Genomic DNA, 18,696 nt, shown 5'->3' on the forward strand with positions numbered 1-18,696 from the left:
CTTCAAAAAGTCGGGGCGTGGTTCAACTATCTTACTTCAAATTAGGTATAGGCTATGCTACAAAGTAGTTAGGATTTTTAGGAGAAAATAAATATAAAATAAAAAATTGGGTACTAATTTGAAATAAGAAAGTTGGGCCACACACAGGATTTCTAAGGCACCCTGTATATGCAAAGAAGACTGTTTTGAAAAATGTATTCGAGACCATTAAACTTTTATTCAAGACACTTTTTTCGAAAACGTCGAATAAAAAAGATACAGAGGATGTCAATATATAAAACAAACCCTGTATATGGCGGAGGAGTAATAATTGCTCAATATTTGTCTGTTTCATCTTGGCTCTGTCAAAAATCGTAAAATTTAGTGAAATGTAAAATATTCTTATCGCATTTTGGTAGCTGTATTAGTCAAAAGATGATTTTTCCATTTTATGAATCCCCTCCACCACCCCCAACCACTCTCAAGTCAGCCAAAACTAACAGGGTTCACGGCCTACGGGCATAGAATGTTTTTACCAAATTTGAATAAAATCGTACAAAAAAAGAATTTTTGCAACATACTTCTGGATTTTTGCCCACTGTGCGGCACTGGAATTAAGTTTTATTTTTTTACCTTGAACAGATGTTCACATGGTAGCGACCGATAAATCACTCCCAAACATTCGTGGCGTTTACTATACTATTATTGAGTGCCTTACAACCACATAACGATGAGTGTTCGCTTTATAAACATTTTCATTAAAATGACGGATACACAATTTTAATTTAGTATTAATAATATTCAATTCATTTGGAGGTCCTTCTTCAATAGTATTTAGTTTTTCTGAATACACCATAGTGATGATTGCAAAACTGAAGAATGATTACGAAATTATTTCTATTTTACAGCCATACTCAGAATCGGCTATGCGCGATGATAATTGTTATTTTATACCGCGATGTGTTTCAGAAACCGCATCACCCACCGACTAAAACATCACCCAGTAACCAAATAAATCTGGAGGTGTAATCGTGACCTCGGCTCGTTCATGTAAGATGTAACGAGGACAGTCGCATCATCGCGCAGTCGAGACATTTTTATTTTTAGCGTTTAGCGTAGGTCTTATCGTTATCTATAAAGCTCGGCCAATACACACATTAAATCATTGAAATTGAATTTAATTAATTGAATAAATTTGCTGAGAATTTTAATTTATTATAGGAGATCTCAGTGACTTTTTTAAATAAAAACGTATTACAATATTTTGAAGGGATGCCACGCATCACCCGCATCAATGGAAGCTCCGCCGCTGTAAATTACAACCATGTTAGGGCCAATTGGCAGTAAGCGCTATTAAAAAATAAAGAAGAGTACGCAAGTAATGACGTCTAGGGCGCTAAAATTATTATAGATTATCCCAGCCGTCTTTTTTTTCGACGCCGTTTTTTTTTCGTTCGTATGGTAGTTTGGATCGGTCGCGCAAAGATGCGCTTTTGACGCTTCTACTGTGCGACCAGCTCAAAACTAACTTTTGTTGAAGTGGTAAGCGTAAAAACAACCGTCACATTTGTCTTGATCAAAGTCGTTTTTTTCATGATCCGGACAAGAGAAATGTTCGAAAACGTCCGAGTCGTTCCATCTCTTATGAATGACGATGTGATTGGATAAAAGTGCTTTGTTCACCGTTGTGTATTTGCAGTGAAAACAACTATATTGTCGTTGGTTTTGAGGCGAATTTAAATTCACTGTAGATTTACCGCACACTAAATATTTGTTCTGAGAATAATCTGGTTGAACTGTAGATTGCTTCTTCGGTACAGATTTAGAAGTCTTTTCTTTATTGTTAGGTTTTTCGGAGTCTTTATCCGTATCTATTTTAAAACCGACAACTTTCTCCACTACGTGTCTACCTCCCTTGTGCTCCATAGCTACTTCGTAGTCATAGGAAATAAATGCGCACCTTTTGCATTTGTACCGTAGCATAATGCTGCTGGCCTGGTGCTCTTCGTATTCGTGGATTTTGAGCATTTGGCGGGATTCGCCGACGAACGAGCATTGGCGACATTTTATTCTCCGTCTGATAATAGAAGGTGGTGGAGGTTCCTCCTCCAATTCGTCTTTGATCCATTCTAGGCTGTGCTCTTCGATGCTAATCTCTTCAAATTCAGATCTGAAAACAGAAATATAAAATACGATGTAAAGTGTGTATGACAGAGTACCTTAACAAAAAGAAGTTGGTCAAGAGTAGTGTTGCACAAGACTAGAATTCTTGTCTTAAAAATCAATTTCTTGCCTTGTCTTGAAATTCAAGGCAAGAAATTTGTCTTGAAGTCTTGTCTTGCAGATTTCTTGAATGGCAAAGTCTTGTCTTGCCTTGCAAGACTCTTGAAATTTCTTGCCTTAAAAAATTTTACATTCTAACAAAAAGTTAATAATATTTCTATATTTTATCTCATAGAAAGCGTCGTTTATCGTAGTAAATTATGTTCTATTATATTTTAGTTACCTGTTTGTTACTTTTATTTTTTATGGTATTTATTTTATTTTTTAATTACCGTGTACCAGCGACTTCGTTCGCGTCGAATTAATCATTTGTAATGGTGACGATAAAAGCAAAGCAAGAATTTCCATTAATACCCTGTATAAATTTATAAAAAATCTTAAAATATGTAAAACAACAAAATAAAATATACAGACATATAATTTTCCGAAAAACTTACCGGTTTTTAAATAAAAAATATTTTAATATTTGAGGGATAGTTTCACCCCCTTAGAATTCAAGTTTTGAAAAATCCCTTCTTATCGAACCTCTACACCCTAAAGTCAATCTGTTTTCCAAAAATCAGCTTTTTACGTCAAGCGCTTTAAGCAGGATCGTGATTAATCAATGACCAGATTTTTCGAAACCCCCTGTATACATTTTTACAAAATCTTAAAATATGTAAAAAACAAAATAAAATATACGTGTTTAAGCGTTTTTTCGGAAACTTGACCGTTTTTTAAATAAAAAATATTGTAATATTTGAGGGGTGGTTTCACCCTCTTGGAACTGGAATTTCGAAAATTCCCTTCTTATCGAACCTCTACACCCTAGAGTCAACCTGTATGCCAAAATTGAGCTTCTTACGTTGAGTGGTTTGAGCAGGATCGTGATTGATCAGTATGTCAGTCACTTAAGGATTTTATATATTAGTAGAGATTATGGAAGATTGGTTGGAAAAGTTTGGACGCAGGGTGTACGGAAAGGCCATGCTAGAGTGTACTATTTTCGCTATTTGATACCACTTTTTGTTCGCGGAGCAATTTTTTGCATGAAAAGTAGTACCATATAGCGCAAATAGCGTGCTCCACGAACCCACCATTAGTTTCAACTACGATTAGTTTTTTTTTTTATAATACCATTATACCAATATAATTTTGTGTATAATACCAATTACCCAATATACGGTTTGTTGCCTCGACTTTATTTTTTTCATAATCAAAATTTTTATATCAGTGAAGTTGGGTAACATAATTAAAGGCTAAATTCATGGTAGATGTCAACAGGTTTATAAGAACTGGATAGTTTAACGTTTATGATTATGGACTATGATTGTGACTATGACTATGTAAATGTTGTATAAACCCGGCATAACTTGCGCAAAGACCTAATTATCACTTAAAAAAATGTGTAATTTCTAACTTTCAATAAGGAATCTTGAATTCAAGAAATCTTGCAAGACTCTTGAAATTTCTTGCATATTTTAAAGTCTTGTCTTGTCTTGAAATTCAAGACAAAAAATTTTGAAAGTCTTGTCTTGCATTTCTTGCAAGAGTCTTGGTCTTGCAAGACTTTTTCAAGACTCTTGTGCAACACTAGTCAAGAGCGAGTCATGATCGCGTATTTATAGCGTTGTATACAGGTACCACACTGCTACTAGTAATTTTGTAAAGTCTGATATGTCCTCTAAACCTTAATTGATACTGTTCAAATAAAAAGACTCAGGCAAAAACACGTACAAAATTCATCACAGAACTTCAATACGCTGATGACTGCGCTCTAGTTGCAAAAACGTTGCAGCAATTACAAGAAATGTTGAACACATATTATATGTACCTGGGCATGCGCGGCTTTGGGCCTTAAGCTGAACATCGATATAACTAAAATCACGTGCACTCCCCCGGAAGATCACAACAAATGCTATAAAAATCCGAGAAGAACTATTGGAATATATGTAGCAGAATTCAATTACCTTGGCAGTTTGATTTCGGAAAAGGCCAATATCGGCTTTGAAATTCAGCACAGGATTAGCAGCGCCTCAAGAGCATTCTGGAAATTAAAAGACAGGGTTTTCTACAACCATCCCCACCATGTTATATGGAAGCGAAAACTGGGTACCGTACCCCCGACATATGAACGCATTAAACAAGTTGCAACAGTGACAGCTTAGACAAATCTTAAGAAACAAATGGCTCCACCATGTCTCAAACGTATCAGTCCTTGAAAAAGCTAGCGGCGAGAGCGTTGAAGTCATGATTACTAAATTCCGCTTAAAATGGGTTGGACACGTATGCAGATTGCAAGGATATCGCCTACCAAAATCCCTACGGTGCCGATGAGCTTGTACAGGGTGGGTCAAATTCGACGCTTTTAAATGGAAACACCCTTTTCTATAGGAGATAGACGAAAACTAATATCGGTGTCTGGAGCTAATTTTCATCAAAAACATGATGGTGAAAACCGCACATCAATATCTGTTACTGTTTCGGAGTTAAGGGGTGTTTTTCAAAAATGTGCATTTTTAACAAATCGCTGTAACTTTTTTGCTCTGGAAAATTTTGTATTTCTATGAAAACATTTCCAAAGCACCTTTTTACGTAGAATTTAATGGTTTAAATATATATTTTTTTTAAATTAGTAATTTAAGAGTTATCAACAGAAAAAATGATTTTTTATTTGGGACACCCTCTATATTTTTAATTAACTGAAAATAATTTAAAATTACCTTTCCAAAAATATAGCACACTTGATATTTTGTTATCATCCCCTTCGAAATATAGAATTTTTAAAAGTTCGCCACTTTTAACTAGTAGGCTTTGGATCCCTTATTGATGATATGCCCTTAATGGAACTCAAAAACATATTTTACCAGCAAGACAACGCACCGCCCCTGAACGCTGAAGTTATCAGCAAATTTTGCAGCCAATTTCAAGAATAATTGGATAGCTAACCAAGATCCCAGCCGTTGGCCGTCGAGGCCGCCTGACTGAGTGCCCATGAATAAAGGTTCCTTATTCTTCCGTATAATCAGCGCCGGTTTATACATAAAGCGGAACAAGCGGCCGGTTGGGGGCCGGGGCCCCAATGGGGCCCGTATTTCAGTCATAAAAAAATATAAATATGAAAATGAAACAGGAGTCAATAGATAAATGGTCTTTTAAAAAAGGTAGAGTAAATATTTTAACTAAAATTTCTTTATTATGTACAATATAATGTTCATGATCAACGATCAAGCGACCAGGGTTTAGTAGATATAATAATTTATTGTTCTGCTCGGTGGTATCTTAAAATTGAGTTATTTGTTAATTAAATTAAATCTGCGAAGTATTATTCTCTTATAGTGGATTCCACACCTGATATTAACCATTGTGATCAATTAACTTTTATTTTAAGATACATACATAGTAAACAAGTAGAGGAAAGGTTCTTGGGATTTATTAAAATAGAAAAACAGACTGGCAGAATATCTTAAAGATGTTGTTTTAAAAAACTAGAAGCTTTAGGCTTAAAAATTGAGAACTGCCGTGGGTAATCTTATAACAATGCCGCTAATATGTCTGGTAATTATAACGGGCTGCAAGCTAGAATCAAGCTGTTATCTCCTACTGCTGTATATATACCATGTGCGAGCCATTCTTTAAACTTATCAGTGAATTTTTCAAGTGAATCTTGTCTTCAGGCTTCCAATTACATTTCCTTGGTTCAAGAAATATACGTATTCTTTTCCTCATCCACCCACCGTTTGTCTATTCTATTAAGTCGGTGTAAAATTTCTCTTAAACGTCTTAGTGGTACTATATGGTCAGCCTAGGCTGATGCAGTTGCTGCTCTTAAACTAAATTATAAAGCACTTATAGAACATTTTTCTGTCATTGCGAATGACCAAGGTGAAAAACCAATAAGAAGAAATGAAGCCTCTGCACTTTTAAAGAAAATGCAAAACTCGCGCATTGAAAAAAACATGCATTGTTGACTACCATATGGTTTAAAATCTTAGAAAGTGTCAATGCTACGAGCAAAGCTTTGCAAGATCCATCACTAAATATATTTACTAGCATCGAGTTATTGAAGTCACTAGTATCATTTGTCAAAACACTCCGTGGAAACTTTGACGGTATCGAAATTGAAGCAGCGACTTTAGTGGATGACGCTACCTATTAGAACTACTAACTATTATTATTAAGATCATATTTCTCTAACTAGAAAAAGAAAAGCATCTTTCGACGAATCAAAAGAAAATAAGGTTCACATAAGTAGCAAAGAGAAGTTTAAGGTAGAAGCCCATTACGTAATATGTGACTCCATAATTCAAGATCATGAAAGACGAATTAAAAGCTATCACACTGTCAACGAACGTTTTAAGTTGTTTTTTCAGCAATATCGATGACATAGCATTTGAAGAGTCTGCCAATATCTTGAAAAATACATATAAGTCGGATGTAGAAGGAGATGTATTAAATGATGAAATGGCTCATTTTCGAATAATATGTGCCAATATGAATAAAAAGGAAATGATTGAAAAATTTGAACTCGTGCAGTCACTAAAATCAACTTTCCCTAATGTGCTTACGTTGCTTGAAATTTATTTTACTATACCAGTTTCTAATGCTAGCGGGGAATGCTCATTTTCTGCGTTAAAAAGAATCAAAACTTATTTGAGATCCACCATTAGCCAATAGAGACTCGATGCTTTTTCTCTGATCCACATAGAAGGATCAAATACCGAAAAATTAGATTGCAATTTAATAATTGACCAGTTTGCAAAAGAGAAATGTAGAAAGAAACACATTTGATCAATGTCCCAAATTTTTATTTTGTTTACTTATTAAGTTATTTCTTTTATGTTCTGTTCAAAAATTATAAATGTTTTATTTTTGCGTTAAATGTTGTTTAATATTATTTAAAATGATTAACAAAATACATTGTATTCGTTGAAACTTCTTTTTACGTAGATAATTTAGTAAATCGTACAACACACAACACATTACATGCCTAACCATAATAATTATGTATAACAAACATAGGATAAATAGGGCCCGAAAAAAAATCCGCTTGGGGCCCAATGGCCCTTAAAACCGGCCCTGCGTATAATCTAGACAAGAATTAAAAATATTTAGAGTACGTTATGAGAGGGTATCTTTCACCCCTACTGAATTAATGAATTCCGGGAGAAATGTTCAAAAACTGCCCCGTCTGTCCATAACAGAAGACGGTCGACATGTCGAACAACTGTAGCAAAATCTCATGTCTTGGTTTGTTATTTATTTTTCGTCATACTATATTGTTATATTATTATAACATAAGCAAAATCAGAATGGAAAAGATGCATATAACGTCCGCCGGACGTTATCATAACGGCCGGCGGCCGTTAAGTTTCTAAGGTAATCGTAACGTCTGTCACCTGCAACAATGACTATTTATTGTCAGTTGGACTTTTCAAAAATTGGGAAAATAGACCGTCGCGAGAAATTCCGTTGGAAATACAGGAGGAAGCGGCTGCGGCTACTCAAAATTTACTTCCGACTATAACCAGAGAGAGATATCAGCAGGAATATGACAATTTTTTGAAGTGGCGGCAGGATAGAAGTATAAACAGCGTAAATGAAGCGGTATTGCTGGCTTATGCTAAAAGAATGTCTGAAATGTATTCTCCTACATCACTGTGGACAAAGATATCCATGCTGAAGCTTGCGTTGAGAGTATATGAAAACATCGACATATCAAGGTAAAAAGCCATTATATTCTTCGATATTTAATCATACTCATCTAAATTATATTTGTTCATAGATTTGGTAAACTGTTCATGTTTCTGAGGCGCAAAACGAAGGTTATTCACCAAAAAGCCAAAGTTCTGTCGGAGAATGACATAAATAATTTTCTACTGGATGCCGATGATTACACCTGGTTACTCGAAAAATTGTATTGGTGCTTGGTATTCTTGGAGCTTGTAGGCGCAGCGAGCTTTGGTCACTCACAGTTGATGATTTCGAAGATTCGGAGAAAAATATTCTTGTCTCATTAAGAAATACTAAAAATAAGAAAGATAGGAAATTTCTTATTCCAAAAACGGGCCTTCCGTTTGATGCCTATGGTTTATACAAAAATACATCAACCTGCGTCCTCGTAACTTTGACAATCCAAAATTTTTCATTGGTTACAAGAAAGGCAAGTGTGTTAAGCAAATCGTCGGTATACATACCATCGGGAGCGTACCGCAGAAAATTGCAAAATTTTTGAACTTGGAGAATCCAGAACGTTATACAGGGCATTCATTTCGTAGATCATCAGCAACCATGCTCGCCGAAAATGGTGGTGATTTACTATCGCTAAAGGAGCTAGGAGGATGGGAGTCTTCAACAGTGGCAGAAACTTACATAGAAAAATCAGTTTCCAAAAGAATGAAAATAACAAATCAACTTTTTCATGATAGCTCCAAAATAATGTGTCTTTAGTGGATACAAATATTTGCCATTCTTCAGTAGCATCATCTTCTTCTATAAAATCTGTAAATCCCTGGGAAGGATTACAGATTTCTAAGAACAACAAGTGCACTTTTAATTTCCATGTTCATTATCATGAAAAATGAATTTTAGTATAAGACATTATGTATTTTTTATCCTTACTTGTGTTATTGTTCAATAAAATTTGTTATTAAATAGTAGTGTTTATTGCTCTAAAAAATCTGCAGTATGACGAAAAATCTAGAACGCAACACGGCCGATAACAAATAACGGCCTTGGCTGCTTATGATCCTCGGCTATCGCCTCGGATCACAAACTTCAGCCCGGCCGTTATTTGTTGTTTATCGGCCTTATTACGTTAATAACTATTTATTGTTATTAGATATAGTTTAAATGTGTTGATGTTGGTTAAATATATTTTAAATTGTTATAAAATTCTGCATCTCTCATAGCAAACATTATTTTCGTTTTAATTGATGCTCACAGCTAGAATTTTTTTGCATTACAGCCGGTGTCGTTCAAAGCCTACACACAAAAAAAGAAATACTTCATTGATGTAATCATATTTTCTCAAAAGTTTTTACTAAATTTAAATAAACGGATACTTTTTTCAAGTATATATGTTTTGTTTAAATATATGCATTTGCTTAACAGCAAAATAATAATTTTTCATTATATTTTCTTAATTTAAAATAATATTTTTGTTTAGAAACTCTGATAGTATTAATTAAAGTTTTAAATATACTGCTTCCAAAATAAGTTACATTTTCTATTTAAAATATACCAGTCTATTTCAATGAACTTTATTAGGTTTCGATCAAGAAAAATAAAATATTATTTTAAGAATCTTATATATTTCATTTAAAACAAATCTTTGCTTTAATTGTTTAGTATAAGATCACAATATTATTCAAATAAAAATAACCAAGGAATTAAAACAGAGTTTTTCTTAAAATAAAAATATTTTATAGACATTTTGAAACTACTATGTTTCTGTTTAAATATATTTTGCTGCACAAACCAATTAAAAAATAAACATATTTACTAGGATTAGAATTATTTTTTTTATTAATTTTGTCTTGAGAATTAGCAAATTTCATTTCACCCCTTCCCATCACTTGTTTTCTAAACCTGCTTCAGGCGGCCGGTAATCGGTATTTTATAGTTGAGTTTTGAGTTGAACAGTTGCTTGATGGGACGCGGTAGGGGTGTTGCATGGGTGTTGCTGTTGCGTTTGGTGCCGTGGTGCGATTAGTTTTAATTATGGAAAAAAAGTTAGTAGTTAAAAAGTAAGTAAAATACTATAATAAATAAAAAAAGTTAATACTCTTTTTACTCAGCTGAACTCGCTTTTGAATTTACATAAGCAAAAACTAAAAATAATAATTTTTTAGTCGACTTCAACAAGATGAGTACAATTCTTTGGCTGCTAAAATAGTGCTCCTTTTCCCACAAAGCCAATGGGAGTGTATTACTGTCCCCCTGTGAAAAGAGCATGTAGTCCATTTCACAAGACACTTATGGCTAAGGGCAAACTAGTGAATCACTGCAGAAATATTTTATTTAGATCTGGTGATACCCAAAAACAAAGAAAAAGGCCAGATGACGAAGACTTTTGGTATTGTCCCGAAACAAAAAAAAGATAATTTAGAAGGTATAGCATTAAAATAGTAAAATTTAGTTGAATTAACAGAAAGCAATCATTTTAGATACATTTAAAGAAGAAATTGCATAGCTGCAACATAATACCGAGCCATGGAATAAAGTAATGGAATATTGGACTCGAACCTGGGAAGTTCGATCCACATCATGTGACATGTCATCCTCAGTGTCGCAATACGTTGCAAAATGACCAAACCAAACCAATGTTTATGCTGTACATACTAAAAATAAACTTTTAACAGAGATATTTTTGCCTTACTTTAAGAATTTTATTTTACTCAAATGAAACAAAAAGAAAATTGTTCGGAAAATTGAAAAGTCTCAAATTTAAAAATATATTTATTCAGACTAAGTAAAAACTTTTGTCGCTTCAATTCGGTCGTATCTTAAAACAAACTTTTACCCTTGTTTATATCATATACAAGGCTTTTACTAATATTCATTTTGAGAAATAAGTTACTCAAATGCAGATTGAATATACTTTAATCAAGAAAACCATTATATAACTTTAAATTCGAGGCATTTCACACAGAGTAAATGCAATTTTTATTGTAGAATTAGTTTATTTTCGCTTTAAATGATTGGATATCTTAAAACAACAATCGTTTGTGTCTTAGATATAGTAATACTAAATATTTAAATCTAAAATGTTTATTCTTGTTTTATAAACGTTGAAAGCCTACTTATTTAAAGCGGGCGAATTTTTATATACTCTATATCTCGAAGAGGAATCGAGCAAAATATCAAGTGTGTTATATTTTTGGAAAGGTAATTTTAAATTCTTTTCAATAAATTAAAAATATACAGTGTGCCCCATATAAAAAAACCAATTATCTGTTGATAATTCTTAAATTATTAATTTTAAAAAAATTATTCTTAAACCATTAAATTCTATGTAAAAAGGTGCTTTGGAAATGTTTTCATAGAAATACAAAATTTTCCATAGCAAAAAAGTTACAGCGATTTGTTAAAAATGCATATTTTTGAAAAACACCCCGTAACTCCGAAACGGTAACAGATATCGATATGCGGTTTTCACCATCATGTGTTTGACAAAAATTGAGCTCCAGACACCGATATTAGTTTTTGTCTATCTCCTATAGAAAAGGGTGTTTCCATTTAAAAGCGTCGAATTTGACCCACCCTGTACACGGTAAGAGGAAACCGGGTGGACATCTCAAAGGATACAAGGATATTTTCCACGAAAACTTAAAGGGAATCAGTGGGAGGAAGCAGCGCACAATAGGACGCAATGGAGAAGAATTTTAAACTCAGTTAATAACGACAACAAAAAAGTAAAGAGGCAACAAAGCAATGAGATTTTTGAATGTCCGGAGTGCGGAAGAGAGATAACATTACGTCTCGGGCTTTTCAGTCGCAGAAAAGCTCATGAAAGAAAACACCTTACGTAAGGGGTGGGGGTAGTTTTCACCCTTCCCGTACTTCTTATTTTTTGTGAAAGACAAATGTTAAAGCGCTTAGCGAAACATGCACACCCGAACTCTCATTCAAATCGGAATATTGGTTCTTAAAATATCTTAAAAATGTGTTTATTTTTTTTTTAAGTTCGATCCTCTAACGGACAAACGAAGCACTTTTGTATTTAAAATTGTGTCCAACGAACTTTGATTCCAAAAATACGCAATTTTTTTATACCCACTAAATATTTGGACACCATGTATATTGTATACAGAAATAGCAGATCAAAATTAAAGAAATATAACTGTGTGTCTAGTATTTTGCAGTAAATACCAAAGATCAAAACCTTGAATGAACCAGGGAATGAACTAGGAAACATTTGCCATGAACGTCTAGTTATTTCTTTGACTGTGCGCTGTTCTAACTTTAAGTATTTCATATATTAGTCAACCATCATATTGACCTTTATAATCTTTATAATAAAATAAACGTAGTAAATAGTAATACTTATTAACTGCGTTTAAACAATTGAGCGTCCGGATTGCACAACGACATTAGCGCGTGGCCGCGGGCAGCCCAGTAGGCAAGCGAGACAGCGACGCGCCGATTTAACAAAATAAATAATTTTAAACCTGCCGTCATTTCGTTAATAAAATTATCGTAGCGTGTTGATTTTTGCATAGAAATACTCATGAGTCCTTAGCGCTTCCGACAAGCCTAAATAACTGGATTATTTTTTATATTTTCGATTTGTTTACATTGCCCGAGCATATTATAACTTTGAGATAAAAATCTCTGTTACAAATTTTAAAACTGACAGATATGAATACTATCATTTAATTAGTTATACATTTAGTTACAACATATTCAAAATTTAGGTCTATCGGTTTATGCTAGCAGTAATAACGAGTATAAATAAAAAAATGGTCAGTACAACGCTCGCCGTTTTTAGCGCACGTTCAGCTTTGGTTTTAGTTTTAACGCTATTTTTACAGAAAATAAATTCTGAACTTTGATCAAATGACAAGAACATTATCATTGCTGATATCTCCTGGTTATAATGTAGTTCTTTTTTCAAAATATTGCATTGTTTTAGCTTAAAAAAAACTTGAATTATGCGGCTTTTTTGCGGGAGCTACCGGAGCTGCGTTAATAAAGAGATGGCTATGTGCGTCAATCATAGCCACAATAGACTGTAATTTTACCTCGTCACGAGATTTTTTTGGAAATATTGCACTTCCATTTATCCGGATTTCTACTAACTTTTGACCTTTCTTTTCGGTCGCATTTCCCTCTATTTAATAATAAATAATTTAAAAAAACGCACAAATACTACTGGTAGTAAACAAGCTCTGGCAAAAATTTTCTATACTCCGTGTAAACAAAAGACTATCGCAAATACTGTCTTTCGATTGACGTACATAGCCATCTCTTTATTAACGCAGCGCCGGTAGCTCTCGCAAAAAAGCCGCATAAAGTTTTTTAAGCTAAAACAATGCAATATTTTGAAAAAAGAACTACATTATAACCAGGAGATATCGGCAATGATAATGTTCTTGTCATTTGATCAAAGTTCAGAATTTATTTTCTGTAAAAATAGCGCTAAAACTAAAACCAAAGCTGAACGTGCGCTAAAAACGGCGAGCGTTGTACTGACCATTTTTTTATTTATACTCGTTATTACTGCTAGCATAAACCGATAGACCAAAATTTTGAATATTTTGTAACTAAATGTTTAACTAATTAAATGATAGTATTCATATCTGTCAGTTTTAAAATTTATAACAGAGATTTTTATCTCAAAGTTATAATATGCTCGGGCAATGTAAACAAATCAAAAATATAAAAAATAATCCAGTTATTTAGGCTTGTCGGAAGCGCTAAAGACTCATGAGTATTTCTATGCAAAAATCAACATGATGCGATAATTATTAACGAAATGACGGCAGGTTTAAAATTATTTATTTTGTTAAATCGGCGCGTCGCTGTCCGCGGGCACGCGCTAAGGTCGTTGGGCAATCCAATCAATTGAAAACTGTTTAATTAACTGAATTTAAACAACTTCTTGAAAAAAATGTTTTATGTTCACATGGGCTCCCACCCTGATATTTCAAATTTTAGATTATTAGCACTAAATTTTTATACAGGGTGAGTCTTAAATAAGTGCAAATATTTTTAGGGGTAGTATATTTCGATCCGAGAAACACGTTTATGAGGTTTTTGTCGCGAATTTTTTTTTGAAAATTTTGAATTTCTTGGAAATTTTTAGCTGACCATACCAACAGGTATGGAAGGCTATTAAGATCCGCAAAAAAAGTTTTTTTAATTTCACTCAAAATGAGTTATTTGGGTCAATTGGGTCATAAATAAATGACCTAAATACAAAATATTTTCATGGTGTCTGTCTGTCTGTCCGTCTGTCTGTAACACGATAACACGCTAAACCGATTTTAACCAAATTTGGCACAAAAATACTGTGGCACCCGAGAATCTGGCCATTACCTTTGGGTGGGGGTGGGGGGTTGGTAAGGGGGTATGGGAGGGGGTTATAAATTTTAAAAAATCGTAACTACAAAATTATAGTAGCTAGCGAAACGCGGTTGTCAATTTAAGATTAGGAATAATATCAAAATCAGTCAAAGTCGCAGTTTTTGAGATATTCCGTGTTTCCGTAGTCCGTTTTTGAGAAAATCCGTGTGGAGAACTCCAAACTACCATCGGCCGCGACCCCAGGTGGCGGATAGGGGAAGTAACCGCGGACCAAAATTGGAAAAATTCCTTTACTTTGAAACTAAAAGAACTGCCTACCAACAACGGCGCCAATTTTTTAAATTTTTAGTTAAAAAACATATCTTCATAATATGGTAAAATAGGTAGTAGGTATATAACTTATTTTTAAGAAAACCCAGAAAAAATCCAGTGGTTTCTCAAAATTTAAAGAAAAACATTTTTTTTGCATTTTCAAAAGTAAAATATCTTAGTTATTTTGGGCTTTTTATTTTGAAAAACGGTAAAGAGAAAATATGTTTCTTTTATCGAGATCTATCAGCCCTGAAAATATTTCCATTTATTTAGGACTCATCCTGTATATTTTTCATATATTCCTTCATATACTTAAAATGTAAACATTTAAAATATAACAGATTACTTTCTTCTTATTTAGCTTATCATGATATTCCACGTTTATCAGTTATTTGTTATATCTTCCAAATGAATTGAATTTATCTCAACTTTTTCCATCTAATTTTTAACAAATTTTGTTATACAGGGTGGCGCACCTCATTCGCCTCGGTTGATTATACAAAAACGGAAAGATGAAGAAACAAAATATTTTATGGGTATATGTGGGGAGTCAATGATAATGTTCTTGTCATTTGATCAAAGTTCAGAATTTATTTTCTGTAAAAATAGCGCTAAAACTAAAACCAAAGCTGAACGTGCGCTAAAAACGGCGAGCGTTGTACTGACCATTTTTTTATTTATACTCATTATTGGTACTAGCATAAACCGATAGACCAAAATTTTGAATATTTTGTAACTAAATGTATAACTAATTAAATGATAGTATTCATATCTGTCAGTTTTAAAATTTATAACAGAGATTTTTATCTCAAAGTTATAATATGCTCGGGCAATGTAAACAAATCAAAAATATAAAAAATAATCCAGTTATTTAGGCTTGTCGGAAGCGCTAAAGACTCATGAGTATTTCTATGCACAAATCAACACGATGCGATAATTATTAACGAAATGACGGCAGGTTTAAAATTATTTATTTTGTTAAATCGGCGCGTCGCTGTCTCGCTTGCCTACTGGGCTGCCCGCGGCCACGCGCTAAGGTCGTTGTGCAATCCGGACGTACAATTGAAAACTGTTTAATTAACTGAATTTAAACAACTTCTTGAAAAAATTGTTTTATGTTCACATGGGCTCCCACCCTGATATTTCAAATTTTAGATTATTAGCACTAAATTTTTATACAGGGTGAGTCTTAAATAAGTGCAAATATTTTTAGGGGTAGTATATTTCGATCCCAGAAACATGTTTATGAGGTTTTTGTCGCGAATTTTTTTTTGAAAATTTTGAATTTCTTGGAAATTTTTAGCCGACTATACCAACAGGTATGGAAGGCTATTAAGATCCGCAAAAAAAAGTTTTTTTAATTTCACTCAAAATGAGTTATTTGAGTCAATTGGGTCATAAATAAATGACCTAAATACAAAATATTTTCATGGTGTCTGTCTGTCTGTCCGTCTGTCTGTAACACGATAACACGCTAAACCGATTTTAACCAAATTTGGCACAAAAATACTGTGGCACCCGAGAATCTGGCCATTAGCTTTGGGTGGGGGTGGGGGGTTGGTAAGGGGGTATGGGAGGGGGTTATAAAAATCGTAACTCCAAAATTATAGTAGCTAGCGAAACGCGGTTGTCAATTTAAGATTAGGAATAATATCAAAATCAGTCAAAGTCGCAGTTTTTGAGATATTCCGTGTTTCCGTAGTCCGTTTTTGAGAAAATCCGTGTGGAGAACTCCAAACTCCCATCGGCCGCGACCCCAGGTGGCGGATAGGGGAAGTAACCGCGGACCAAAATTGGAAAAATTCCTTTACTTTGAAACTAAAAGAACTGCCTACCAACAACGGCGCCAATTTTTTAAATTTTTAGTTAAAAAACATATCTTCATAATATGGTAAAATAGGTAGTAGGTATATAACTTTTTTTTAAGAAAACCCAGAAAAAATCCAGTGGTTCTCAAAATTTAAAGAAAAACATTTTTTTACATTTTCAAAAGTAAAATATCTTAGTTATTTTGGACTTTTTATTTTGAAAAACGGTAAAGAGAAAATATGTTTCTTTTATCGAGATCTACCAGCCATGAAAATATTTCCATTTATTTAGGACTCACCCTGTATATTTTTCATATATTCCTTCATATACTTAAAATGTAAACATTTAAAATATAACAGATTACTTTCTTCTTATTTAGCTTATCATGATATTCCACGTTTATCAGTTATTTGTTATATCTTCCAAATGAATTGAATTTATCTCAACTTTTTCCATCTAATTTTTAACAAATTTTGTTATACAGGGTGGCGCACCTCATTCGCCTCGGTTGATTATACAAAAATGGAAAGATGAAGAAACAAAATATTTTATGGGTATATGTGGGGAGTCAATGTGCACAATTTAAAATTATTTTGAAATATACAGGGCGTCTCAGAACTAAGATCCATACCAAAGTTATATTTTTTCTTATGGAACACCCGGTATTTTATTTCATTTTTGAATTGTTGGGCCCAAAAAATTACATTTCTTATAAGGGTTAAATATGTTTAAAATCACTAGTTTTTGAGATATTTAAAGATATTTAAATATGCTGGCTAGTAGAGAATTGCGTATCAATACCCTGTACATTACTTTTCAGAATTAATTCTTGTGAAATAAACTTTACTGAAAAATTTTATTGCTTTCTTATATTTATACAGGGGTACCAAAAATTAGTGATCTATTTTAAGGATTTATTTTACATAAAAACTTTGTTATTTCAAATGCAACAGCCTGTAATTTTTTAAATAAATCAAAGCATATTCAAATGCTCTTTCAAACTATATTAGGGTTTTCTATACCTATCTATCTCAGATTTTGAATAAAATGCTATTTTTAAATAAAATTGCAATCAAGATGGCTGGTGTCGCCATGGCAATTTTCAAGCGATTTTTACCAATTTTTTATTTTTTCGGTAGTTTTATACAGGTACGGACAAAAAGTTATTAGTCTTCAAAACAGTCAAAAGACATGTAGGTGGCGCCCCCTACAAATGGGAATCATATTGACATCAAAAACACCCAGACGTCAATTTTTATCCAAATATCAACTACCTTATATAGTTCAGAAATTATTTGGAAAAAAAGAAAAAAAAATGAAACTTCTATACACCCTGTATCTCCGAAACGAAGCATTTTAGGACATCAATTTATACGAACTGTTTTACTTATTTTTATCTACAAAATAACTTGCCGAAGTTTCCCGAATACAATTATCGGGCCACCCTGTATATCTAATAGATACTGGAAACTTTTAAAATTTGCTTATTAAATTAATTGATTAATTAATATTAAGTTTTATTAATTATTGTTTAAAAGTGCGTCTGCTGGATCTGTGTCTATGAAAGGAATGCGGACAAAAAACATTTAAATAAACAGCAATATATTTTATACGTCGACTTGACGAGTACGTCACCGCAAATCGCTCCGCCCACTCATTATATTGGCTACTTGCAAATTTGTCGAATTTTTATTGATGGGACGCGTCCTCTAATTTTTTACGAAAATCATCGAGAGAATATCGTTTCCCCGCTCACGGATACCCCGTAACTACAGAACGAACAGACGTACTTGTACTTCTTTTTAAAAAATCTTCAGATAAAATTTAAAATGACCTCGCAACACTGTCAGTTACCAAGTTAATTTTAGTTGCATGCCTGTAAAACTGATTCATGAATAACTTACTTGGGATCAACAACAGGTTTAACCTTTTCGTATTCTCCAGTCATATAATTAAAAACTTTTTCCTCTTCACAAGCAATTTTACGCATCTTCCTCTTCCTTTTATGCCGTCTTTCTTCCCTATCTATGTTTTCGATATTTGCCATATTAGAATAGCCACGAAACCGTAATCATTCGACACCGCATAGACTAAGGAGATAATTACAACTGCAACAGAATATTTTCAAAAACAGCCTTGAAAGCATAGTAAATGTATAAATATTGATAAGTAACCTGGCTTTGGCAGCGTTGCCAAGTTTAGTAAAATATCACAAGAGCTGTTGAATTCTTTCACTGAATAAAGTATAGTGGCAATAAGAAGATCAGACATCTATTGAGGTCATGATGATCCCATCAAAACCTA

At 33.3% G+C, this 18,696-nt stretch overlaps 1 protein-coding gene across 1 annotated transcript; it reads right to left on the reverse strand.

The window, feature by feature from the left end:
- Nucleotides 1–309: 309 nt before the first annotated feature.
- On the reverse strand, nt 310–18,488 carry LOC115877988. Its single transcript, XM_030894339.1, has 2 exons — nt 18,297–18,488; nt 310–2,149 (listed from the first exon to the last, which is right to left on the reverse strand). The coding sequence occupies exons 1-2, from the start codon at nt 18,437–18,439 to the stop codon at nt 1,504–1,506; spliced, it is 789 nt and encodes a 262-aa protein (XP_030750199.1). The 5' UTR covers nt 18,440–18,488; the 3' UTR covers nt 310–1,503.
- Between the last annotated feature and the right edge of the window lie 208 nt (nt 18,489–18,696).

The sequence above is a fragment of the Sitophilus oryzae genome, unplaced genomic scaffold (assembly GCF_002938485.1).
Source record: "Sitophilus oryzae breed Bouriz unplaced genomic scaffold, Soryzae_2.0 scaffold_149_pilon_pilon, whole genome shotgun sequence".
In the NCBI taxonomy this organism is placed as follows: domain Eukaryota; kingdom Metazoa; phylum Arthropoda; class Insecta; order Coleoptera; family Curculionidae; genus Sitophilus; species Sitophilus oryzae.

Excerpts from the sequence above, each read along its gene's own strand:
- LOC115877988 (XM_030894339.1), bottom strand. The coding sequence starts at position 18,439 with ATGGCAAATATCGAAAACATAGATAGGGAAGAAAGACGGCATAAAAGG. Across the intron at positions 2,150-18,296 it reads AAACCTGTTGTTGATCCCAA|ATCTGAATTTGAAGAGATTA; the intron begins GTAAGTTATTCA and ends TTCTGTTTTCAG.